The 27,386-nt window shown below is 37.0% G+C and overlaps 1 protein-coding gene across 1 annotated transcript; it reads left to right on the forward strand.

Annotated features, from left to right (window-relative positions):
* Positions 1–3,542: 3,542 nt before the first annotated feature.
* On the forward strand, positions 3,543–26,031 carry DNA2 (DNA replication helicase/nuclease 2). Its single transcript, XM_030031368.2, has 21 exons — positions 3,543–3,665; positions 4,591–4,770; positions 5,822–6,005; positions 7,396–7,541; positions 9,086–9,211; positions 10,096–10,315; positions 10,859–10,976; positions 11,283–11,448; positions 12,715–12,909; positions 13,916–14,146; positions 14,639–14,755; positions 14,855–14,964; positions 16,051–16,160; positions 17,161–17,385; positions 18,503–18,696; positions 18,798–18,887; positions 18,988–19,180; positions 22,989–23,078; positions 23,698–23,880; positions 24,013–24,159; positions 24,786–26,031. The coding sequence occupies exons 1-21, from the start codon at positions 3,655–3,657 to the stop codon at positions 24,840–24,842; spliced, it is 3,093 nt and encodes a 1,030-aa protein (XP_029887228.1). The 5' UTR covers positions 3,543–3,654; the 3' UTR covers positions 24,843–26,031.
* The last annotated feature ends 1,355 nt before the right edge of the window (positions 26,032–27,386 follow it).

The raw sequence follows: 27,386 nt of genomic DNA on the forward strand, positions 1-27,386 counted from the left end.
TTCAATCTTAATTTTAGTAAAAGTGGTAGATTTAAGGAACTCATAGATTTGAGCTGTGTCATGAAAATTTAAGCAGTTCTTATGCGGAATAAAGCAGAATCCAGCATATTCTCTTGAGAGGAAAACAGCAGTAAAATGTGTCCCCTAAATAGCTGAGTAGGATATTGAATGTGAAAAATAGACCTACTGGATGAAACTGTGCTGTATTTTCAGGATTAGTTTTTCAAAATAAAATTTAAAAGTGTATGAGCAATTTTAAATTTGGAAGTATTTTAATACTTTTGAGCAAGGTCTATGAAAGAAAAATACTTTTGTCCAGGGGCTAGATGGGAGGAGACTGGAGTTTGTAATTTTTTTTTAGTAGCTATTTCTGACTCTTTCTGGAAAGCTTATTCAGGTATTTCGTATTGAGTTAGAACATAAAATTTATTTAGAATATCTGACTACTGCAATGGAAACATGGGACTTAATTGTAAATCCTGTTTCTCCAGTGACAGCCCTATGAAAACTGGGTTTATTTTCATTTTGAACTACTGAGGAATTTATTCCCTTGTTTTTTCTTCAGTATACTTTCTCTTCAGTATTTTCAGTGTACTGAGCAAGCAACATCTAATTTTAGCCAGTAAAAAGTACCAGGATTAGGCCCCAGCCAAGCTCATTCCTGTGCCTTAATTGCATACTTTCCAATTATTTTTTTTTGTTTACTTTTTCAGCAAATGGAAGGGGCCTGAATATCTGTTTTTGTCTTTATTTTGTAAAAATTCATATCATAATGATCTCGTAACTCATAGTTCTATCCAGTGAAGTAATTACTTTTGTGAAGAACTGGTTATGTAGCCTTGGATAATATGTTTAAACTCTGTTAGACCCACCTATTTCCAATACTCTATGACATAAAAATAGAAAAGAAAGCCTCACCTTTTTAGGACTCTTTCAGGTGAGACAGCCTCATACAGGCTTATCTGTGATACGTCTTGAAAATCTCAGTCTCGGGGGGGTTGTTTCCAGTGATTAAATATTGTGTCTTTAAAATAAACTCCATATTTCATCTCTACATTCTTACAATTGAAAACTTTGTCTGCTGTAACTAAGGCATTTAAGTATGACCAATATTGTATTTGCAGTCATTACACAGAAAAGTCTCATGTATTTGAACCTTTTTTTTTACACTGATTAATTCCAGTGCCACTTTTTATTTATTTCATTATTAGTATTTTCCAGATGTCTTTTGTTGCTCATTTAAATGAGCTGAGACCTCAAGGGGGACAAATTCTATTGACACTCCTCAAATTCTTCCCCTCCTTCCCTGAAAAAGGAGCATGCAAGGCACTTGTAATAAGTTGTCTTTTATGTTTGCAACTCAAAACAACTATATTTGTTCAATTTAAACAGGTATACAAGGAAGGATCTCTGTGTTTGGCCCTTAACTGTGTCTTTATTCTGTGCAGTTAGCGTGAGTGAGTCTGTTCAACTTAGAGATCTCTGCTTCGGTGACATAAGTGACATGCTGCCCCCTGAGCATCCTGAGTGGATCCCAGGATGCTTCATGCTGGTCTGAGTTAGGTTTCCTGTCCTCTCACTCTCCTTTACACTCCCATTGGTAGGATCTGACCTGTTCTCTTACCATGGTGCTAGCACAGTTGCATAGTAAATCAGTTCAGGAAGCTGATGGCTTTTCTTGCAGCTAATTTTTACTGGTTTATTCTGCTGTTTAACTAGACCTTTGGGTGCTGTTTGACATTTTGCCTCATCCAGGGTAGAGAGGCTAGATACCATGTTGCTTCCACTGATCTGGTGAAAGATTTAACCCACCAAAAGAAATGAATGGATTTTATTGGCATCCCCTTACTGAACCAGCTCACACTGTGGCCACACACTCGCTAGATCTGATGCAAGGTAAATTTCATCTCAGATTTAGCTTTAGGAATAAACTTGCTACCTGGGGTGGCAGCAGGCCAAGTATATATTACTGAGTCAGTTGCTGGGGAAGAAGCAGCTGTAGGTTCCCCTCATAGATTTCTCTGATTATATCTGTGGCCTAAAAAATGAGGGCATATAAAGCATGTTAACTCTTAAGTATAGATAGCTAACTCTCTGTGTGTCACAGGTTTGGAAGGAACAAATTTTATTTTCTTGTGATAAATTTTTGACAATAAATTCCTGATTTTACACAGTTAAAACTTGATGGAGAACGCTGATGTATCTTAAAATTGTAGGAACATTTTTCTCAGCCACTGATGCCAGAAAGAATTAAAAGAGCCATAGTTTGAACACTTTAGTGCAGCTTTTGGGACCAAAGTAAGGTTTGGTATTTTTCTGGATTTCACAGACTGTTTGTAGAGGTTCCCCAGAGAGCCTGGATTTTAGCTAACTTCAAAAAAATATTTAAAGCATATTTTGTACTTTTATAACCATATTCTGTTAGGATACTTCTTTTTTAGTGTATGAGAGGTGTATAGGCAGCATGAAAGAGACTACAGAACATGAGATTATTAAGCGTACAAAGTAAAAAGTATTTACGTAATCTCTTTAATACCATACCAAATTAGGGGATTGCATTTAATAGTATCGACAAATAACTATTAAATTACAAGTAAGCTTATATTAGGGGTTCCGCAATGGAAAGCGACATTGATGAAGTTTACTGCATGTATTTCAGGACTATCCCAAAGAAGACTAAAGGGGCTAATTTAAGTATGTTCTCACCTTTCAAAATTCAAGCTTTGATCCTTCTGTTGGGATGACTAACCATTGGCCAAAACTGTCGTCTTTGCAGGACTAGAGCCTCATACCGTTTCCCAATGTTTGGCTACATTAAAGAGATACAAGACCAAACTCTTAATACATCATTTCCCTGACATTTAAACTACAGAACAGTCATACTGATGTATTAAGAATAGATGTAATACCTGTGTCCTTCAATCTCTGCTAGAAGTGATGGTCTCAGATCCAGAATGCTTTGCTGAAGTAGTGGGTTTGTGGCCAAAAAAAAAAAAAAAAAAAGGCAAAGAAAGGAAATCTGTGTATCTGAAACTTATGTATCACCTCAGAAAGCCTCTCTTGGTCAGTGAACAGCACTGAATGTAACAAGTTCTCGTCAGAGAAAAAGTTCGACTCTCACGCAGGGATTCACCCATAAGCAGTTGGGAGCGAAAGGCACATCTAATTTTACCTCATGCTGCTGCACAGGTATCAGAAGAGGGGCCGCGGTTGTAACAGCAATTGACTGTGTGGAAATAAACGACAGGTAGGGCTGAGGACGACCCTCTCCAGCCCAGCGGTGACCGCCACAGGAGGAGACCGTTAGGCTCTCTCACGGCGCGCGCGCCACTTCGCGCCTTCAACGCCCCTGCCCGCCCACGGAAAGCGCGCGCCGCACCGGAGAACCGCCCTCCCGGCACCTCCCATTGGCTGCGTTAGCTCTCTCCCCGCCAGTGGCCGAGCTGTGGAGGGACGAGGGGCGGGGCTTTCCCGGAGGCGGGCGAGGGAATGCGGCTGTACTGCGCCTGCGCCCTGGCGGGATGGAGGGGGCTTGTGGGGCGCGGGGCTGAGGGGAGCCGCGTTCACCCGGCGGTTCGCGTCCGAGCAGGGTCGCGGGCCGGGTCGTGGAGCTTGAGGGCGGGGGACGAGCTGTGCGCGGCAGAGGACCGGCTCATGGCGGAGAGGTAGCGGCCGAGTGAGGAAGAGCAAGTGGGCGGTGACGGCCGCGAGCGCGGAGGTTTGAAATTTAAAGCGGGGCGCGTGGGCTGTGTGGAGCGTCCACTCCCGCGCCTCGCGTCCTTCTCTCATTCCTCCCCCGGCTGCGGGCGCGGGAAGGCGGGAAGGAGTCCTGAGGGCCGCCGGAGCGGGGATGGGGGAGAGGTAGGGAAGCGCTCGGGGCTGCCTGGAACGATCGGTGAGAGGAACCGGCCGCTGCTTAGCGAGGAACTGGTATTTGGGCAGGGCGGGCTACGGCGCCTGGTGTGAGCTCTGTCGGTGCCTGCGCCCTGGAGCTCTAGCAGGCATCGTTCGGTGTCAGCAGAGTGGCTGGCCTGCCTGCTCTATCTGAAATTTTGGCCATTGCCGAGGTGAAAACTGAACCTTGAATATTAGTTTTCTAGTTACCTTGATGTTGAGGTTAAGGCGGGGGGGCGGGGAGGGAAGTTAGTTCTTGGTTTGATGCACTTGGGCGATTGTGGGAATTCTTAGGTGCGTTACAGAGCTCAGAGAGATACAAGCTTTCTCACAAGTACAGGGTTGCAGAACAGTTATAATAACTTCTATATGAGTACAACTGTATGAGCACCAAAAGAAAGTACTAGCTGCAATAAATAGCAACTTACTTAATATTTATGTGCCTTTGCTTATGTCTTGTTTGTCCAAATGCTTGTTTTTCATTCCTGTCATCCAAAGAGACAATGTGGAAACATTACCAGAGAGACTTCCTACACTCCACCTGTCTAGAACTAAAAAACCACACTAAATGTATATAAAAATTGAAGAGGGTTAAAGCTGGGTTTATACTTGAAGCTTTCCCTCTTCTTGTATATGGGTTGGCTGTTTGCTTTTCAAATAGTGTCATGTCTTTGCATTAATGAATTGTTACTTCAGTTTTCAGAAGAAAGTGACTGACTCCCCTGACACAATGCTTAGTAATGGGTTGAACAACAGATACCGTGTGTTGGAAGTCAGTGTAATACAAAGAAATGGAAGTGACCCTGAGAAACACTTGACGATTACAGCATCTCAGTCACTGGAAGATAAAGAGCTGTGCATTCTTAGGAATGGCTGGTAATCCATACAGAAATGTAGATGTCTGAAAAGAGGATGAAATACTGGTTTATTAAGTCAATTTTCTTTGTGTTGCCTTTGAGATGAGTTTTACTGTCTTAAAAGTGATACGAAATCCTGAAATAACCTTTATCTAATGTAATATTATCAGTATATTAGTGTAATGGATAATCATCTTGAGAGAACTGATGTCATGTAACTTGTGTTGAGGGGATATTGCTACCTTAAAGTTTTAATTTGTCTTTGTGCTAACAAACAGCAAGACAGTAAACTCGAAGAAGGCTATTTTGTTTAAGTGTTGTCTTGCAACAATTAGAAGTGTTCTTCTAAGTGATGTACCCTCATATATGTACATATAAGTGTACAAATCTATGTCTGTAAAACATGAGGTTTTATACAGTCTGTTAAAATCACCTTAGCTTGAGCTCTACTGCAAAAGTTTTTTCAAGTATGGGTAGTATTCTAATCTAGGTGTTTGTGCATTGAATGGAGTGTTACAGAAGAAAAGACTAGCTTAGTCTTTTGAAACACATGGGCATGCATATGCTATTTGGCTTTGCTTTTCATTTTACATGCAAGCCTGAGAGATGGGAGAAAAGTATAAGACTCCCATTTCTTGAAGGAAAAAATATAAAGGATCTTGAACCCTGAAATTTCTAAATCAATAAAAATATTTTTAGATTTTGCAGAGCTTCTGAAACAAGTAGAACTGTGAAGTAAAAAAGTAGATCTCATGTAATGAAAAAGTAGTATGCCAACATAAAACATAATGATACTGAAATGGCTCAATACATGGATCTGGAATGACTTGAAGTCAACGGGATTTCCCTACATTCAGGCTGTCCAGATACATGATCCAGTACTAAAAACTATTGAAGTGTTGTTGGTAAAAATTCCTTTATTCACTTTCAGAATTTATTTAGGTCAACTTCTTAAAGAATCACAATAACCTCCTGTTTCAAAGTATGTTGAATCTGATACATTAATGTATAATTTCTGATATGTTGTGTCCATAGCTTGCAAATGGTTGTTCAAATGTATTATATTATAGGGAGTCTGTTCCGGTTGTTCCAGGAGACATCATTCACTTAGAAGGGGAGTGTAGCTCTGGTACCTGGGTCATAAATGAACAGTCTGGATACCTGGTACTTTACCCAGATCTGCTGCTTTCTGGCACTACGATATCAAATAGTATTCGATGTATGAGAAGAGCAGTACTGAGTGAAAGGTTTAGGGTAAGTGTAGAGCATCAAGTGTATTAATGGGTTATTGTTGTTTTGAGACTGGTGGTTTAGCTCAATATTAAAACTGGCTGAGATGCTGTATTGCAAAGTGTCATTATTAGCTGTTCATAATGTTTACAATACAGAATAATTTAGAGTGGAAACTGTCTGCCTCTGGTTGAACTTCTTGTGTTCTTCTTAGAAGTGTGGCTGAAATAATCCTGTATTCTTAATATAGCTAATGGGACAAAGAAAAATTCTGGCAACTTTTTTGATAATCTCTTGCCACATTTTGTGTGGATTTGAATCCTTTGTGAGAGATGTGTCTCTTGTCGACCATATGAAAATATATCCGCACTTGGCCAAGTTAAAAGCCTCTGAAAAAATCAGCCAATTCAGTTAAGAATTGGTGTGGGCTAACTCTGGAATCTGAATCCAGCTGCTGGAACTTGGAAAGAGGAAAAGTTTCTTGTGGTAGTGTCTTTGCCTATATGTGGATGGCAGAGAAGCGGCAGCTGCCAGTTTCAGCTGAGGAAAACTTCCAGATGTGGTAAGAGTATAAATCCAAATGGGCAAGGCAATCATAATGGAGCAGTACAGAGGGTAGCTGGGAGCCCGTGACAGAAATAGGAAGATTAAGTACAGGAGATTAAGACTGTGAAATGGTATCGGCCCTTCATTAGAGGAGTAATGGGAATAAACTAATTGTTTGGAATGGACAATGCAGAGGGTCCTGGCACTGGGATAACACCATCCACCAGTTGTGAGTGCAACCCACAAGTGCCATGTCTGTGAAAGACACCAGTAAGTTCTTAAACCATGGTGATTAAATTTCCAGTTGTTTGGTGGTGGCTGATGCAGAGGTCATAACTTACTACCACTTTCAATTCTTATGAGTCTACAGAGCCCAGTCCTGGTGATGGTTAGATGGTTTTCTGAGCCATTTTGGTGATACTTGGAATAATTTTGTGTGAGTTTGTAACACACAGGAAACTGCTTCATGCAAAAAATAATCTCTGTAAGATTGTAAAGGTAAGTATTTGCATTAGGAAATACTGCTATTAATACTGCCCACAGGCAAGACTTGCTCAAAATTAATTTTAATCTGTGCCTTTGTTTCTCACCTGTCAATCACTTAGGGATTGTATCCTAACATTATCAGGGTTGGGATAAAAATGAGAGATAAAGCAATAGGAGAGACACGTTTCAATTTGGCTGTTTTCACAGTCAGGTTTGGATAGATATTAATTAGTGAGGTGAAAGCTCTAATGATCTTGCAATTAAATAAGCGCAGTCCATCATGTGCAGCAAATAAACCCCAGAAATTTTATAGAAAAGTTGGCATGAAGTGGGCGTAAATCTTCATGTATATATATAATGTGTTATGTAACTTCCGTTGCAGGGCTCAGATTCTGGTTCGCGCCAAACACTCGTTGGTACAATTCTTCATGAAATTTTCCAGCAATCTGTAACGAATAACTTGGCACGAGAAAAAGTAGAAGAACTAGCAAATAAAATTGTGTATGGACAAAAGTATCTCAAAGAAATGTAAGTAGCATTGCAGGTGTCTTTTATGTTTGAAAGACAAGGTAGGAACACTTGAACTAGCAGATAAAGTTCTAATTCAAAAAATGTAGTGCTAGTATCGGGAGAATATTCTGCAAAATGACCTTACTTAATGAAACTCGGGTATCTTTTAGTAAGATAACTCCTTGTTTCATAATGTAATTTAATTTGCCTTCCCTGCTGAGCTACCTCTATAGATCTGAACTATGCTTCTAGAGTAACTATATGTGTGGGGCTTTTTTTTCTTTCAGGACAAGCAGGTTGGAGTGTTTGTGCCTATAACATTAGATTCCCAGGCATCTCCAAAGCTGAGTTAAATGTGATGAGCATAATTAATTTTGATCCTCTGGAGATGAACTAGAAACTTGTGACTGACCAAGCATTGAGGTGTCTGATATTTTCATATTGTTTATCGGTTTACTTAATGGCTCAGTTGTTAGAGGGGAAATCTGATAGAAGTACTAGCCGAATAAATGGTCTTCATATTTCCATCAGAAAATGGCAAGATGAATGGCTGTCAGTTTTAAGATTTTACTGCAGACTTGATTAAAATCTAATTCAAGTCACGTAAAAGAATTTTTTTTAATCTAGAATATTATAAATTGTATGTTGGACAACGTCAGTATCCATTAGCCCCAGATGAGTTGAAAGTTAAAATTGTAACAAGATTTATTACTCTAGTTCTGTTATGAAGGTAGATATTTTGAATTGTGACTGCTAAGATGACTTAAAGGCTTTTGTGTCGCTCTGGGCCTCTCTGTTTGAAACTGTTGATTTGCAATTTCTCTTTGCATATGTAGGCTACTATTTGTTGGGATTGAAAAATAAGTTACATAAGTCTGCTGGCTGTGATCATCTGCACTTGTATGAACCTTTTTGTGCAAAACGCACTTGTATTTCTCTGTTGCTGTAGAATAATGGCATTATTGGCAATGAATGCCAGCACTGAATTATCTAATGCCACATGATTAGGTTCTGTTTAATAAGACTTCTGCTTTCTTGTGTATTTGTAACTGTAGCAACTGCAGAGGGTCATGATTCCTTTCTAATCAAAATGGTCTGAAGCCTGCCAAAATGTATGTGAAGAACAAGTAGCAGATCAATGTATTCAGACAAAAAGCAAATAGTCTTTTTAAATTTTTTTTAACATTTTCAATTTTGTGTAAAGCATAGGAACAGCCATTTTAAAATTCATGACTCTGGTGCTCCTTTCTTGCAGTCTAACCATTAGTTTTGTTTCGTCACATCTACAGTGCTGATGCTTCCATTGTGCTACACCCGTTGTTTCAAAAACTACATCAGAAATGAATATAGTGTATTCCATCTCTTATAACAGATGTTCAGTTATAGTTTTATGAATTGAGTTGAACCTTAATGAATCTGTCAGTATCTACAATTTATAGAAGTTTATTAAAACTTGACAGTTATTTCCATTAATGTTGTTGCTACTTGAGGCAAAATCGTGTTAGTACCAGCAGCAAATCTAATATTTCTGTCTCCTGAAAGTGCATGGCTTTATTTTTTAGGTATCACTTAAATGTGAAACAAACAGAAGTAATGCAGGAAGTGGAAGAATATTTGCCGTCGTTTTTCAAATGGGTGGAAGACTTCATGCATAATCCAGCTAACCAAAATAAAATGCAACTAAAACTGTAAGAAGCCAGAATTGAAAGCTAAAACCTTTCTACATTGCGTATCTTGTTTGGTTCACTTCTAATTTTTAGAACAACAGTTTTTATGCAAATCTGTTCAGTGATATGGAGCTAATTCATGGCCTCACTGCCAAAATAGCTAATCTTGAGAGCTGCATGTTTAGCCTCCATTGTGAGTACTGGGGAAGATATTAAGACTTGAGGGTGAACGGACATAAAAATGTTATTGGTCTTAAAATCCTTGTAAACAGTGTAGTACAAAGCAGAAATTTTAGTAATTAGAAAAGCAAGCATCTTTGATCTACTAAGCCAGAAGTTACTGTAAATATGTGCAAGACTACAAATCAGAATGTGAAACTATTTATTAATCAAATGTAATTCTTCACTAAGATAACAGTTTATCAGTGAAATGGTGATTTTACTCAACTTCTGCTGCATTCTTCTTGTCTATGGCTTCTTGCTATTAATTGTAATAGCCATAGGGTGTTAAAGTTGCAGTGAAATGGCAAGTCTGAGTAAAATCTATATGCTACTTTCCAGTGTGTATCATTAAACTTTTTGAAGAAACAAAGTGTTTTAGAGTGTGGTTATTCAGAAAAGACCAAAAACTATTAAAAACAGTTTAAGATTCTTTTTTAACATTGAAATTTAGGTGAATAGCAAAACCACATGCCAATGTGCAATTTAAAGTAACTTTCTTATGTGGCCTTCTCTGTTAATGGGAAGATAGTTTGAGTAAGACTTGATGCACTTTATTTCTAAAGTTAGTGCTTAAAGAGTGCCTATAATGCAAAAATATTAAATATTTAATTACAACACATTTTAATATTTAAATATTAAGAATTAAGGGAAATTGTTAACTTCTAACTTAATTTTCTTCCTAGGTCAAGTAGTGAAAAACCAGAAGATTTCTCTTCGAAGGTAGAGATTGTGGATATCTTAGACATTGAAGAGAATATCTGGTCTCCCAGGTTTGGGTTGAAGGGAAAGATTGATGTTACAGCCAGGGTGAAAATCCATCGCCGGTCTGGAGTACAGTCTAGGATAATGCCGTTAGAGCTCAAATCTGGCAAGGAATCTAATTCCATAGAGCACAGAAGTCAGGTACAAAACCCAAATGTCTAATTTCACTATCAGTGGCTATGTATACTTCTTAAATTTTATTAGATGACCTATTTTGTCTTATGAATGTGAAACACTTTGTATGTGGTATAATCTAGATTTATGGATGGCTGATCCTGGCATGCCCAAAGCTGCTGATATAAAATGAAAGTGAACCGAGGAGTGAGAATTATATACATTTACCACTTTCAAACACACTTACAGTTTTTATCCAGACATATCTGTTCTTTAGTCTCTCCTTACTACATTCAAGTATTAGGTTGAGGCAAACTGCTTCAGGAATTAGTGTTGTAAATCTTTCCAGATAGCTGGCCTGATCTAGAGGTAGTAGCCTTTTTACAAGCTTTTGTTAAGGAAGGTGCCTTTTAGTTGAAATCCTTGGTCAGGTGCTTACTACTTATGGCTTCTAGATTACTTGTGATAGTAGTGGCTGCTTAACCATATAAATTATGGAAAAACTAAATACAGCTTATAATGTATTTTGTTTTTAATATGTTGTAATATGCTTATATATAATGTTTACAGGTTATTCTGTATACATTGTTGAATTTAGAACGGAGAGTAGATCCTGAAGCTGGATTTCTTCTTTATCTTAAAACTGGTACTATGTACCCTGTTTCTGGAGCTCGCATGGACCGAAGAGGTAAAGTTGTTCCCCTTCCCCAGAAACTGTAATTATCTTAATTAAAATGAAACATTTCAGTAATAATTGTAAGGTTTACTGTCATGAACATATCTGTACTTAGGGATGTATCGCTTGTTTTAATGTTACTAATTCCAATAAGCTTATGTTAAAAACTTAATTGTTTTATTAATACTCCAATAGGACTTTGCTATATGAATACTCACTTCTTAGCGAACTAAAAAGTTGATGGCTAGTTACTTTTGAGTTAGATATTGTTACAAACAAACCCAAAAATATCAGCTTAGTTTGTTCTTTTCTTGACAGAATTAATGATGTTAAGAAACCACGTGGCCTTCTACTTAACGCATAGTACATATAAATCTGCTGTGGGAAGACAGCATTCACAGCTTGCTGCTTTGCCACCTGTAATTGATGACAGTCAAGCCTGTAAATATTGCTCCCAAATACACAATTGCTTTCTATACAGCAGGTAAAAAGAAGTTCGACTTGTGTTTTTTAAATAAGCTTGAATAATTGTAGCTTTTGATACTGTGATTTCATTTTTGTGGCTGACGGTTTCTTATTTCTTTATTGAGGATTCTTGCACCCCAAAAGAATGTTCCGTAGACCCCACTGCAATTTTTGTAGTGCTAGTCCCTGATCTCGCAGAGACTTAATGTGTTTGCTCAGGTACACTTTCTGCAAGACAAAATCTGAGATAAGTCTCAACAAAATATTTGATGACAATAACATAGTTCTGTTATATCTAAGTTAATTATTATTTTTAAAAAGCTATATGCTTGCAACTCTTTGAAATGGGCAGTCTTGAGGCTGAATTATGGCTGGACAACAACTCTTTCACTTTGACTCTGTAGAACATTGTTTCCCTGTAGGGAGTCACACAAGTGATGATAGATTGATACTACTCTGCCAAAGTGTTATTGTATCTCCTGTTAAAGAGAAGTCAGGAGCAAGTATTTGATAAATTTCCACATAAAGTTATTGAATTGTTTTAAAAACTGTTATAAGTTTTAATCTTGTCTTTATGCTGCACAAAACCCAGAACCAAAATTGTATATTGAAGAGATCAAATGAGGTATCTTAAAACAGGAGAGCTTTTGGGGTGATCTTGTGTAAATATAATGCCTGATTGCTTTTAAAATTGTAGGGGTAAAAGTGTGTGTTGAGGGAGCTAGCTTTGTGGGCGTACATGATATGTTTTTGTAAACTAGTTTTTCTGAAATACTACTTCTAATATTCAGTTGTTACAGCAACAGGATTATTACTAACTGGGCATCTATTTGCTTCTGAATTAACTTTTTTCTCTTTGGTTGCATTTTGTATATGTGATTAGGTATACTTTCTATTGATATTTAGTTTTGAGATGACTTGAAGTCTGCTTGTGCATTAACTATTAAATCCCCTTTGCTTAGCTAAATCTCAGTGTAGTATTCATATGTTACAAAAAGAGGAACAAAAGATCAACTATCTAAATGTATACAGTACCATCTTTGAAATGTCTTTTATTGGTCTTTGACTAACTTATTGTCCTTAATAATTCAGAATCAGAGATGATGTAAAGTTAGTAATATGAGATTGTTCATATGAACAAAGGATACAGATTCAACTTCAGTGATGATAGATTAATCTACCTGGTATCTTACAGTATATATTTAGATTGGCATAATGTACATATAGACTTGCAAGATAAAAAGATACAAGTTGATACACTGTTTCCTGTGTTTGGTTCTACTAGAGCTGTAGAACAAAAGATGGCCAGTGTGTCTCTTCCTCCTGCTATGGTACCTATTATTGAAAGAGGGACCCAGCACCTGAAACCTTCCCACTTAGAGTATTTCAGCCTGTGGTACCTAATGTTAACCTTGGAGCTGCAAAGTGGAGAGGGTAAAAAGGGATATAAAGATATATGGATGATACCTTCTTTGGAAAGGTAAGATGTAATTTCTAACCTGGTACAAACGATGTTCCCTTCAGTAACTGGAAATGAGGCATTGTCAACTTGTGTTTTCACTACAAGGAAAACTAGATGTTTTCTAGTGCTTGTAGAAATAGTCAAATATGCTATTTGCATAGGTAGATTTTTGTGAGATGTGAGCTAATGGAGACATTAGCCTAACTTACTGTTTTTGTATTTGCAATGTGATATTTGGTTTTTTGTTGTTGTTAAGTCACACATAGGAAGCAGCAAACTGCAGCCTCAGTCTTCAGTAGCAGAAGTGGTGTAATTCTGTTTTGCTTGTCTCTGGGGGCTGAGGCTGGGTCCTGACTGTGAGCCCAGCTCATTGCGCTGGTTTCCTGAGAGTTTACTTGACAAACAATGATGCATTTTGGACCATACTCCTAGGCGTGGCTATGAACATGGATAAAAGCAGACTAAGTGCTCTTGTTGGCTGAAGTAGCATGTTATTATACATCACCTAGTCCAGCAGCTGTGGAAAAAATAAGGCGTAGTTTGTAGGCCCATTTCAAGGCATCTGTAGAAATGAAATGTAGCTGAGTTGTTTTAAGTGAAACAAGCAACTCCATAAGCAAATATGGAACAGCTTACTGAGGTGGATCCAGACATCTGATCAGTATTTGTTTTTTAACAGGAAGTTATAGATAACTGTAGGCTAAATATTAGAGTCTGTTCTTGGAAGAAGTACAAGGGTTCTACATATTTTTACAATCCTTTTCTGATCAAAGTGGCTATTGTAAAGTGACTGTTTAATCTTCCTCGTTCTTGTTGTGTGTGTTTGGGTTGTTGGTATTTTTGTTGCTTTGGGGTTTGGTTTTTTTTTTTTTTTGTATATTGGTTTTGGTGGTTGGTTGTGGGTGGTATAGTTTTTTTACTTGTGGGTTGGTTTTTTTTGTTTGTTTGGTTGGTTTTTTTTTTAAGATCCTCTCTGTAAGAGAAATACTATATTAAAATATATTTCTTCTTCTAATATCTTCAGAGAGAAGGCTGGAGATTGTGTTGGAAACCTGGTCAGAGTTAATGAAGTGCAGGAAATTTCTGACGGACAGTATCTACATTTTTTCCAACGTAGAAATGGTGCCATACCTAGAACAAACCTGTTGGTTGGTGATCGAGTGGTTGTGAGTGGACAGGAAAATGGTTTACTTGGTTTGGCTACTGGCTATGTTAGAGAAGTCAGTGTGACAAAAGTCTCCTGTTTGTTGAGCAGGTAATAGAACAAATGGAAAAATATCTGTTTGAAGACACTATGATACTGGCTTCAGGAAGGGTATTTTTAGGTGTCCAAAAAGCTCTGATGTGTTCTGACTCTTCCTGTTGGGCGTGGGGAAGTACCCTTCAGAAATTCTCTTGCCTTGATTAAAAATATCAATACTTGGTCAGCATGTATGCCTGTCTATTTAACTAGATTGTTTGAATGAAAGCATGCTTGCAAACTCCATTTACTTATGTCTCCAACATGAGACTATATGGATACAGTGATTTCGGTGTTAATAGTAACTTTTGTTATTCAGACTATATTGTCTTTAAATTGGGCTTTGATTATGTTTTATTTAGATCAGTTAATAGTATGTTTCTTCTAGCTATTGCTTTACTCTGGGACCTCTGGAAGGTATCACTTAACACTTAGTAATAAGTCTTTAATCATCAACATACTGCTTGTAAACAGGATTATTTTGTCCACGTTACTGTCATGCTTTAGGAATTTGTCAAAGCTCCCCAAGAACACCATATTTAGGTTGGATCACGAAGAAGGAGATTTTGGTATAGGAGTCCCTTTTGAAAACCTTTCGAAATTGATGAAAGATTCCCCAGTCAGGTATGAAAAATTAAATTAATTTCACACTTTCAATATTTTTCAGATAAAGTTTCTCAGCTGGTAACTCTTCGTGGTGTTTTGTTTTTTTTTAATCCACAGTGAAAGACTCCGCAACTTGATAATTGACTTCCACAAACCACGTTTTATTCAGCATTTGAGCTCTGTCCTTCCTCCAGAAGCAAAGGAAACTGTTGCAAATATTTTAAAGGGTACAAAGAGGCTTTCCCCAAAACCCTCTCTTTAGTAGTACATGTCTATAGCCAAAGCATTTATCACACAAAATATAAGAGTTTTTTTTCTGACTTTGGGGTCCAGTGATGGTTTTCTTCTTAAAAATTAAAAACAAGTTCTAACCTTGCATATCTTCCTGTGATTAAATTAGTCTTAAACTAGTTGGAAGACCTGACCAGATATTTGTTTACAACTTTATTTTATTTTTGTTAGTTGCTGCAGCTTGCAGTTTCAGAGTGCCTATCATTACCTCTCTAATCTTTACAAAAGGAAGGAACAGGGAAGGCTCTTGGGATAGAGGAAGCAGACTTTGAGGGAGTGGAAAGAGGGCTTTGGTGTAAGCATTCACTTATATAATCACTTTTGCTGACGTTCTGGCTGCTCTGTAGTGTGTGATGCCTTGTGGCACCTTTTTTCCCCCTTTTTTTTCTTAAAAACAAAATTTGTTTAGGTGTGTGGCAGTGTCTCATTTAGTGAAATATTTGTTCTCTGACAGAGCTGTCTGTAAAAACAGAAATTCAACTGAATTCTCTTAGAGCAAATAGACCTTTTTATAAAACCTCAGTCTGAAGACTTATTTTTTTGCTTGAGCTTTGTCCAGTCCAAATAGCTGGAACGTGCTGCTTATTTGCATCAGACTGGGGAAAAAGAGCTCTGATGTAATGTTTCTTCTAAACAAGATGATGCTACATGTGCAACTCATTTCCCTTTGCTGTGAGCTGTATGTTTGAACGTGAAATTGGGTATGATAAAATAGAAATAGCCATACACAATATCATATGGAGGTCATCATTTAGGATATTAGAAAAAAGTCACAAAAGGTCTAGGAATAAAAATGTCTTCAGTGATATATTTCTCAGACTGTAGTACAGACCCTGTATTACGGGTCTTGTGTATTATGTTTAGTATCATTACTTCATTAGAATGTACAGAATTACTCTGCTCAATTCTTTTCTTTAAGGGCTTTCGTGGAGAAGGAGACTATAGTTTTGTTTTATTAACTTTAGAAATTATTACAATGATTATGAAGTGTAGACATTTCATTTTTATTTTTCTTCTTAAAGGTCTAAATAAGCCTCAGAAACAGGCAATGAAACAAGTGCTACTTTCAAAAGACTACACGCTTATTGTGGGTATGCCTGGAACAGGAAAAACTACTACGATATGCGCGCTAGTAAGATCATGTACCTTGATGTTTAAATTTTTTTGTGATATTTAGATGGCATTAAACAAAGTGTGTATAAAGCATACTGTCCAAAATTAATTGTCATGACTTAGTCTGCTGGTATCTGCATAACTTCAAAGAAGAAAATACATTTCTTTTTACCTAAGGACTTATATTTTGTAGAACTAAAAATGTATTTTGTGGAGTAGGATTCCCTTTTGCTTGTATAGGAATATATGTGGGAGGGAGGAGATTGAAGTGTGATATTTAATCACTTCTGTGATACTTTAATGTTAAAATTCATTGGCTGCAAATGTCAGCAAGTCCTGAAATCCTAAGTTACAGCTCAAAAACCACACTCCTTGGGGAAGTCAGTAACTTGTCCATTGTAAGCTGTATCAAGCCATGGTGCTGAAGCTATGAGCAGCCTGCTAGCCGTCTCCTCTGGTTGGTGATTCTCTTTTGGCAGGAATGGACTGTAGTAGCATACTGGATTCAGGCTCTGGGCTGAGTGAGTTTTTCTTGAAATAGCAGTGTCATCTCACTTCCAGTTGTCATCAACTCATGGGGAAAGAGGAGCCTAGAGAGCAAGCAGCTGCTGCTGTTATCAGATCAGCTCATTCCACTGAATCTGTTGTGGCTAAATTGTTATGGAGAACAGTGTTTGTGGGAATGGGCTGCATGACTTGTTCTTAAAGTGCGGATCTCTAGAGTGCAGCTCCTTCTCTTCAGTGCAGTTTGCAAGTGTGCATGGATGTTCTTAGCTCTCGCTGTTTGCAGCATGCAGAGTAAGCCTGCTGTTTATGAGAACCATCAGGTCTATTGCCCATATTGTTTTGACAATAGCTAACTGGCAGACCTTACCAAAAAGACTGATATAAATGAAGTCATACTTGTTAGTGATTCCCTCCAAAACTTCTTGTGTTTTTCACCTAGTCAAACATAATATTGCTGATTCCTGTATATGAGCTAATAACTTTTTCTTTTCCTTCCCATTGCCACTCATTAGGTGAGAATTCTTTCTGCTTGTGGCTTCAGTGTTCTTCTGACTAGTTTTACACACACTGCTGTGGACAATATCCTGCTAAAGCTAGCCAAATTCAAAGTTGGTTTCTTGCGCTTGGGGCGAGCTCAGAAGGTTCATCCAGATATACAGAAATTTACAGAAGAAGAAATTTGCAGGTCCAAATCAATTAAATCTGTAACAGAATTGGAAGAAGTCTATAACAGTCAGGTGAGAAAAGTGTTTTTTATTAGCCCTGCAAATTATGAAGAATAATTACAGTAGTATTCTGGTTGGTTGGATGTGTGGAGAAGGAACCTATCCCAAGGGTGTGTTACTGCTATAAGAAACCTGAACTGGAAAAGATACTCAATCTCTGCATCGCTTCAGTTTCTTTATAGCCAATAATGACCAACATTAGCAGTCTGAAAGTTCAAAAGCATTGTTTATATCCACACAAAGTAAATTATCATTGTAATTAATAAGTCCCAAAGACTCCAGTGCTTTTATCTGTGATCTTGTGTGTGTGGGTGGTGGTGATTACCTGCTGCAACCTCCTCTATCTTTATTCACTTATTGCTGCTGTTTGTCCCTTTTTCCCTCCCACTTGTGCTCCTTGTGCCATTGTTACAATCAGCGGATGGGGAAGAGGAAGTGGTGTGCTGTGGACCTGACCTGGCCAAACACTCATTTTTGGTTGAAAGATTGCTGCTGCCTGTGTGACTATTAATGCAAACCATAATGGGAGCTCGGTAAACTGAGTCAGTGGCAGCTTTAAATTAAACTCGTTGAAAAAAAATGAAGCTTTATGGTAGTTGGAATAAATGCCAACTTTGCAAAAGCTGCCATTTACTTTTTTCTTGATAAGCATTGCAGGGGAATGACTGAAGTTATAAGGGAAGTGACTTAATGTTTCATATCTTAGTCATTCTGGATTGCAGTGGAAGCACAGCGGTGGGAAGAACTGTGCTGCTGCTGTTTTATCTTCCCTTTGGAATTAAAAAAAAACAAAACAAAACACGTACTTTTGTACATTAGTCATTTCAGCATGAATTGTATATGCATAGAACCTGATATCACTCTGAACACATGGCAGGAGCAAGTTGTTTGCTACAGTCTGCTCTAAAAACTGGTTTTTGTTTGTCACTTGCAATCGATGCAGTACTATGTGAGGCTAATAAGTATGTAAGGTGTGCTGGTTTGATTTTGAGGATTAATAATTTGACTTCTTTTATTTTACATTTTAGTTTAGTTTAATGCAAAATACTATTTTTTTTTTTAACCTGGAAAATGTAATGCTAAAGGATATAAGATGTATCTTATTTTTAAAGTGTGTCTCAATTTTCAGCCAGTGGTAGCAACGTCTTGCATGGGAGTAAATCACCCCATCTTTGTTCAGAAGCAGTTTGATTTCTGTATAGTTGATGAAGCTTCCCAAATAAGCCAGCTCATCTGCCTGGGCCCCCTGTTCTGCTCCAAAAGGTTTGTGCTGGTAGGGGATCATCAGCAGCTGCCTCCGCTTGTACTCAATACAGAAGCAAGGTAAGATAAAATGCTGCTGAACAGGTATTAGCAACATGATTTCTGGGAAGGTTCTTGCAATGTTTTGACTGACACGTTTTTGTTTTTTTGTTTTGGAACAGAGATCTTGGCATGAGTGAAAGCTTATTTAAAAGGTTGGAACAAAACCAAAATGCTGTTGTCCAATTAACTGTGCAATACAGAATGAATAGGTATTTTAAACTTTTATTTATTACATTGGGGTTTTAATGTGGGATTGCAACTGCAAGACTTGATGCCTTTTCTTGTTGTTTTTTTTTTTTAAATCTTTAGTAAAATAATGTCACTGAGTAACATGTTAGTGTATGAAGGCAAACTGGAATGTGGCTCAGAGAAGGTGTCGAATGCCACTGTTAACTTGCCCAACCTAAAAAAATTGAAACTGGAACTTGCAGATGCTTCAAAAACATGGTTGAAAGAAGTACTTGATCCAGACACACCTGTGTGTTTTCTGAATACAGAGAAGGTAAAGCTTATTATGTTCTCCTTTCAAAATTGTATTTCTGATGCAAGTTCTCAACACAGTCAATATGTAAAACTTCATACAGCTGAGGTAGGGTAAAATATGTAACTTTAAAAAATGGTTTTCTAGTTACATGTAGAATGTGCAACATGCAAAAATGTTGTTAGTATAGCTGATTAATTGGGCTGGTACAACTGCTGCTGAAACATTGCATCTAAGAGCAGCTGAAAAGTTTAATTTGGATAATATTTCAGAAAATTTTGAATGTACTATAAACTTTGTTCTCATGTACACAGTGTAGCTTAAAGTGTGTAGCCATACTGTATGCCCTTGCAACCGTAGAATGACCTCATTTTCAGTAGCTGAGGGTCATTGGTGTCTAAGCTGTGTGCCAGTGGCAGGAATAATTGTAATTCTCCATTGAATGTTGCAGACGTTCTATACACTCCAGTGTGAGGGAGGAGTAAGTTGGTTTAGGTGTGTCCTTTCATGGAGACTCAAATTTTTGCCAGAAAAAGAAAACTCTAGAGTGGGTAAGAAGTGTGCAAAGAAACTGACTACTAGGTAAAATAAGGAAGAGTTTAAGTGCATGTGGAAAAATATTAATAAATTAGTACATATTTGTGGTCTCTAGTACTTGCTGTCACTGTAGTTAGTGACTGGATTATGAAGATTTGAGTCTATCTTCCTTCCAGGTTTTATGTTGATTCCTATTAATACTGTGTTTTGCCAATAATTGTATCAACTGATGATCTTTTATGATGACCCTGGAAAGAACTCTCTAATCTCTTTCTGTGCTTTCCAGGGCATACTACAGGTTTTTTTTTTTTTTTTTTTTTTTTTTTATAACAATTCTGATAGAATCTCTTCAATGATCTAAAAAGAAACACTGTGTTTCTTTTTAGTGACTTAGAGAAATTTCTAAAAATGCCTAAACTAAACGGGGGGACCTTTTCCAGGAATGCTTCAATAGCTGCTGTCCCTTTCACAGAAAAGTAGAGAGTTGGTCCCAGGGTAGAGGTTTGTTCCAATAGGAAACTGGCTGATACTTTTTTTTATCTATTAGTCATACCAAATTGGTAATGTGAAAGCTAGAGTTTCTGTTTCACTTTAATGTTTTTCTTCCCTAGAAAGCCCTTCTTGAGTATGACAGCTGTTTGGTTTGTAGAACCTGCAGGAAAGTTTCACTTTCCAATATACTCCTGGTTTTGTTGAGACTTTAGGCTATAATGTCATATCTCTTTATGGACTTCCTGTCAAAACTACATGTATTGTGGTAGTCATAAAGGAAAAACCCAAAACTCAACCCAAAACCCCCCACCAAACACAAAACCAAACAAAAACAGCATTTTGTTTTCTTTGACTTTATGGTGGTTTTTTTCCCTGTATACTGTTTGTAGCGTAACCAGGAAAAGCTTCTGAAGAAACATACTTGGGGGGATACAAAAGGGGAGAAAGGAGAGGAAAAAATATCACATGATACCATGAGGAAGCTTGCATTTATTATGCTAACTTTTTAAAAAACTCAAAAAAAATTTCTGTTGTTTTCTGTTTAATAATGTGACATATTTGTGATAGTAATCGAAAATCTATTTGTTCCTTTTCTGCCAAACCCTGTGTCAGTCTGCACTTCCTCTGACAGCTTGGGTCTGAACATTGAAAAATTATATCCTTGATTTAATGCCAGTCTTCTGAGTAATTCTAGGCCAAAGTTGTTTTTGTTGGGGTTGGTTTTTTTTGGTGTACTATGCAAACATAACAAGTATAAAGGTAAGCATGTGTTATCATAAGCATGACCTAGCTTTTAGAACTTTTTTCCCCTAAAATAGTTTTTGTATAGTTTTTGGCTATACTAGTGCTAGTGTGGATTGAAACCAACTGCCATTAAAACAGTGCTCTTCTGCTTGAAGAGACTTGAGCACATGCAAGTTTGGAGGCTTCTTAGGTGTGATGTTTTCAGAATAGTGGATTTAAAAAAACAAAAAACCACAAAACCAGCACAGCTGTAACAGTATAGCTCTTAATTCAGTTGTGATATGACAGGTCATAACAACAGTTAGACTGAGTACATGATGGCAATGTAAAAACAAGTTAGCTTACAGTAAGTACTAAGCTGTGTAGCTGTTGAGACACAAGCTACAGAGAAACTGCCATTTTGGAAAAGGCAATGGAATCTTCTAATATGAAGGAAAATATCTTCTGCTTCTATAATCTATGCAACATACTGAAAACACTATGTCAGGTAAAAGAACCTTGGAGGACATGTTGCAGAAAAATTGGATTCTTGCTGAAGTAGTACCCTATTTAAGCAACGCAATACAGACTACTTTTTTTGCATGTGGCTGGAATCCTAAAATGAACTTGTGGATGCAGTAGCCTAGTATTTTTATATACGTATATACCTGTGTGTGTGTGTACACACATGTGCTGCCTTGAGAAGACCTCTGTGTAGAGTTGCAGTGTCACATATGGGTTTGTCAATCTCTTAACTTTTTTGTTCATTTAGTGTGCTAGGCATTGAACATAGATTACACTTAATGAGCTACCCAGTCAGTTGAGTTCTTGGACTTGTGAAGCTTTTGATGCATATTGTACACTGTCAGATTCTATACATGTGCAGTGGTACTGCTCTAGCAAGCAGATACCGCTTACCTGAAATACTCTTACAAATATTAACTACGTATTACTTTACCCACGTTAAATGTAGCGATCTCCAAATTCAGCCATTCAGATGATGTTGGGGTGGTTGTTTGGAGAAGCAAAACTAGTTGTAATATGATTCTGAGAGTGTGGCTTTAAGTCAGACTATACCACCTCCCATTTTAAGTGGTAATGCTGTCATAAAAATTTAGAAGGAAAACTGAACAAAGTGGCATCTAAGAAAACGAAGTTGATGTATGACACTAGTAACAGAGGCAAATAGTGGAATGGGTAAAGTAGTAAATGGCAGTAAATGAATAAGGTAGTAAATGGAATTCAGAGCTGGAAAGCAGAGGCAGATTTAGTGTATGCTGAGTTTTAGCCTGTTTTTAAATAAAGAAGTTTGCTACTTGACCCCAGTTGTTTAGCTGCGTGCCAGTTTACTAGAAGGATAACATCAGGGACAGGTTCATTGCTAATGATACTACTTAAACCTTAGAGAAGGCAAGAGCTAAGCAAAGAATAAATTATAAAATTGTGATATCAAAATGGTAAGAGTTTACATTCCAAGCTTGTTCCTGGCTTACTAGTATCATTCATACATGATGCAGGGAAAGGGAGTTAATAGTTAAGAAATGGTAAATTCAGTAAATACTTATTTTGTTGGTTTTTTTAACTTGGAAGTTAAATTTAATACTACCATTTTGGATAGTTCTTCCTGTAGTTTTAAATATAGGTTTTCAAACATTATAAAAAAAAATTCCTTTCTGCTATGGGGATGGGGAAAATTCACTGTAAACTTTGTTGTATGGAAAGCCTTAAAACAAAAGTCCCATGTAGAATATAGTTTGTTCTTTTACCTTGTCAGGCTGGGAAATGACCATTTTTTCATATGATGTATACTGTGTGAACTGTAAAGTCAGATGATCAAGCTTTGGCAGTTTCTTAAGATGACTTGCTAGTACTAGAAACTCATTTTAGCAGACTGTTTCAACTTGTTTTGCAAATGCAGTGTTTTGAGGTTACAATATAGGCTGTACAACTTAGCATTTAGCCTTATTTTTTTATTAAAATTGTTACTATAAAAACATGTATGGTGAGTTAGGGATCAGAATATAGTATGCTATTGTAGACAGCAAGAGTAATTATTTTCCACTTATATTTTTTAAAGGTCCCAGCACCAGAACATGCAGAAAAAGGTGGTGTAAGTAATGTGACAGAAGCTAAACTAGTACTCTTCCTCACATCCTTATTTATTAAGGTATCTTTTACTTTATTACATTGTTCGGAGGGACAGCTTTATAATTAATCATTTTTACATTGCTATGGTAATGGCTACTTATATGTATTGGGCTATTCTTTGAGGGATAACCTTAAGGATAAATTGAAGGTTAGCTACATGTCAGTATAGTGAGGAGCTTGAGGTCTGCATTCAGTTCCCTGTCCCTTGCCTGGTTGGATTTGGGATGCAAAAAAAGCTGGATGCCAAATTCTTTTAAGAGATGAGGACTTTCTTGTGAGGGAGGGGAGAGGATTTGCCTTTCTTCCTTATTTCATCCAGTCAACTTCAGGAGTAGTATGAACTATGAGTTCTGAATGTTCACCTCACAGTTTGAGAAAGAAAGAAAAATGAGGATTTCAAGGATATCTGTCTTTGTGCTAGATTAAGACGAACCTTGGGAGCTTGCAGTAACTAATACCTTCTATTTCCTTTAGTTAATACCAGCTATACCTAGAGTTCCATTGGCAACTTAGTGTAGACACGATATCTTGCATCACTGTTTAAAAAAAAAAAAATAATCCTTGATGGTCTTCTGATGGTAACAAGTATCCCAAGCTAACTGCACTGACAATTCTTTTCCACTTTCTTCTTCATTCAGGCTGGCTGTAAGCCTTCAGACATCGGCATTATATCACCATACAGACATCAATTAAAAACAATCACTGATTTGATGGCAAAATTGAAGGAGAACAGGGTGGAAGTCAACACAGTAGACAAATACCAAGGAAGAGACAAAAGTATCATAATTGTATCTTTTGTTAGGAACAGTAATGATGAAAATGTAAGTTGGTCATATTAACTTTGTTTCAGTCAATTTTAATAGTTAAAAACCTCATTTTCAAAATGCATCTACCTACATTGAATTCTGAAATTTAAGTAGGAAAAGTAAAAGCAAATTACGTCTCTTCAACAGCTTGGCACCCTCCTGAAGGACTGGCGACGTCTTAATGTTGCTATCACAAGAGCCAAACACAAACTAATCATGGTGGGCTGTGTTCCATCCCTGTGCCGCTATCCTCCTTTAGAGAAGCTACTCTGCTATTTGCAGTCTGAGGCGATGATATCCTTTTTCTCCACACTGTTTTGTGAGAGGGGAAAGGCAAGATTGACGACTTGAGATTTGAGATAAGGTTGGGAAGATCTTAAATTATTTGTTACTCTTGTGACACTGGCAACACAGTACAAAATGTGCCAATTAAATATGCCAAAAAAATACTTGAGATCAAGATAATGAATGGATGTAGAACGTTCAGTGTCTTCAAAAGTAGAAATAAAAGTCCATGGTGATTTGCAAGTCAACTTTGACATAATTTATTTTAATTTCGAGGCCTGAATTTTTAATGTTTAATGCTTTTGCATTTTTTATCATCCTAGTTATTTGGCATCTTAATGTCACTGTGATTGTTTTCCTCAGAAGTACCATGCATTTAAACACATCTGGTGAGAGAATGGTTCGTGAATAATGTTGCTAGAATGGAAAACGGTGTAACTTTCAGATGACTTATTAATTTTTTCTTTCTCTCTGGCATTGTACTGAGTTTGCTCTAGCTATGGCTGTTTCTATCTCCTATTTAAATAGGAAAGACCTTGTTAGCTGCTCTCTTTGCAAACACCAATACATATTCAAACAGGTTTTATGTTTTTGTGAAAGTGGTATGTTACCAAAAAGCTTCCTTAACTTGCTACATCTTCAGTCTTCCAGCAGGGGCTCATGAAAGTATCCACAAGTGTAACATTTTATGATTGTGAAGATGGAAGAGTTTTACAGGCATTCGTGTATTTTATTCTGGTGCTGCTTAATGTAAATAACTGGTTAGTGGGGTATGAGCGCTGATGTGCACTGTTTAATCTGAATGAAACCAAAACAGAAATCACATTCAATTATTTTAAAGGTTTCCTTTCAGTAAAATAACAGCACGCATTTCTTTAATAAGCTGGTCATTTTGGTACCAGCGTACTTGTAACAAACCAGTAATATGAAGTATTCTGTTCCTTCAGATACTGGATAGCTACTTCTATATTCGTTTTTATCTTGATAAACATTATCTGCATAAGTGAATGGGGAAGCACTTGAGGAGGAGCGGGGAGTAAACCAATGCTGCACCGAGTCATAGTTCTCTGCGCTCAGTTTGGTTTTAAAGACTTTAAAATGTAGTTTACATACGGTAATTCCATTTATTAGAATTCCTAATTAAGAAGCTGTGTTGTACTGTTTGGAAAAAAAAAAATGAGGAAAAACTTCTTTCTCTTCTTTAAAGCCTCATGTTTTTCTTTAGCTTCTGTTTTTTTTTAAATACTAAGGTCTTTTATATTTATATACATAATGTGGCTAATCTCTCGTATGAAGATCCCTTGATGACTTTTCTAATCTCTTGATTTTGCGTACACCTGGGAGAAATGTGATGTTGATTCACTTAATTCCCTTTTATGAACTAATGTATTTAGCAGATAAATCTGAAGTGAAATGCTGCCCAGTTGAAGATCATGGTAAAACTCTAGTTTCAGTTTATCTGATCTGTAGTCTTTTCTTAAAAAAAAAAAAAAAAAAAATTCCCAAGAAACAAAACTAGAGATGCAGCTTGATGATTAAGAAGTTTACATGCTCAGGTTCTATTTTTAGTAAAGATGGTAGTATATGTACGATACAAAATATCCCTTACTTGACAGATCTGTTGTTGTTTCTTTATACTACCTCATACTCTAAACTATTACTGAGAAGCTTCTTTCCAAGATTGCTGGTGGAAACATCAATTTTTTTCATTCTTCAAAATCATTAGTATTTGTTTTCTCTTGGATCAATGTCAAGTAGTTGTGTGCATATAGTTGCAGGCAAACTTCTAGATAGCTAACATGGGCATTTTCACTCTTTTTTTAAACTGCTCCCTAACTTTTGTAATGTTTGAAATTAATAAAAATTTGATGTTGGTTTTGTTATAGTTGTTTATACTTTGTTAATACTTTGCTTTATATAATACAAACATTTTGAACAGTACAAAAATAATTTGAATAGTTGACAGGATATCTTCTTTTTCAGGTGAAAATACACAGTTCATCAACTGTGTATATGCTCTGGCTCTTTCAAAAGATCAAAACATAGGGTAAAATATACTCTTATTACAGTATTGTTGTCAGAATTTCAGAGTTTGGAATAACATATCCTTGTATAGAAAAGTGGTTTTGTTTCTATGTTTAGGATCTATGTGTACAAAAGTCTTAAGATTTAGCTTATCTATTTTCTTACACCAAATTATGCTTATCCAGGAAATGATCTGCATGCTGTTAAAAAGTTAATAAATAAATAAGAGGTATTGCCATCCCTCCACAAAGTTGCACGAGAAACAGGCACCAGAATAATCCTGTATTTCCTCATCTACTTCTAAAATGCATCCTCTCTTGTTGCATGGTAAAAATTAGATTGAGCAGAGATCTACACCTTAAACGATGTTTTGATCTGGTAGTCCCAAACAAAATTGAGATGTGGTTCTCTAAAATGCTCTTGCGTTCTAATGAATATATATATCAAAGGAATATCTTGTAAAAGTAAAAAGAACCACTTTTTCTGCTTGCTACCTTTAAAACAGCTTTCTAATGCAGAAACAGTCATTGATACTGCTGGAAAACATAGAGACGAAGGTTGAGCACTGCCTTAGTGTGTTATGTGTTGCTGGGATTCTTAAAAAAAAAAAAAAGTTGCTTTATGCCAGACTAGTAGCATCAGGGCCTGACTATTAGGACTGTTTAAAGTTTAAATGTACGGGTTCCTTTTTTCCTTTTAAGAGGTGGGAATCACGGATGTAAGAAGCAGCCCTGTCACCGTGGGCTGTGTTCTACCCGGTGCTGCCCTTGCCCTTTGCTCCTCCTTCCTTGCACGCCCCAGGTAATGATATCCTTTTTCTCTGTGCTGTTATGTGTGTAGTCTGAATTTGGGTGAGGTGAAGCACACCTCTTTGTTCTACAGCTTGCTGGTTAGCCTTTCTGAAGAAGTGGAGAGGAAAGAGCGTCTCTGAGAGTAATTATAAAGCAAACTGTAGTGCTTAGGGTCCAGTAAGGGTAAACTGAAGTCCCGTTTCTGTATGACAGAAATGCTTGGTGTTCAACACCTCGGAGCAGCAGTTTTTGGTTTTCTAGTGAGATTCAAATTCCAGGGTTTTTCAAAATTTTACAAAAAAAAAAATTTAAAAATTGTGTTTTTTAAATGACCAACTTTTATTCTGAGCACACTGCTTTTTTAAGGTACTGAACTCAAAAGCTTTTTCTAGAATAATAGCGTTTGTTCGGACACATGTT

The sequence above is a fragment of the Aquila chrysaetos genome, chromosome 11 (assembly GCF_900496995.4).
Source record: "Aquila chrysaetos chrysaetos chromosome 11, bAquChr1.4, whole genome shotgun sequence".
Classification (NCBI taxonomy): Eukaryota; Metazoa; Chordata; class Aves; order Accipitriformes; family Accipitridae; genus Aquila; species Aquila chrysaetos.

Bases quoted from the DNA above. Each gene is read 5' to 3' on its own strand.
- DNA2 (XM_030031368.2), top strand. The intron at 7,542-9,085 runs GTAAGTAGCATT...TTTATTTTTTAG, and splicing joins CAAAAGTATCTCAAAGAAAT to GTATCACTTAAATGTGAAAC. The intron at 14,965-16,050 runs GTACAAAGAGGC...TTCTTCTTAAAG, and splicing joins TGTTGCAAATATTTTAAAGG to GTCTAAATAAGCCTCAGAAA.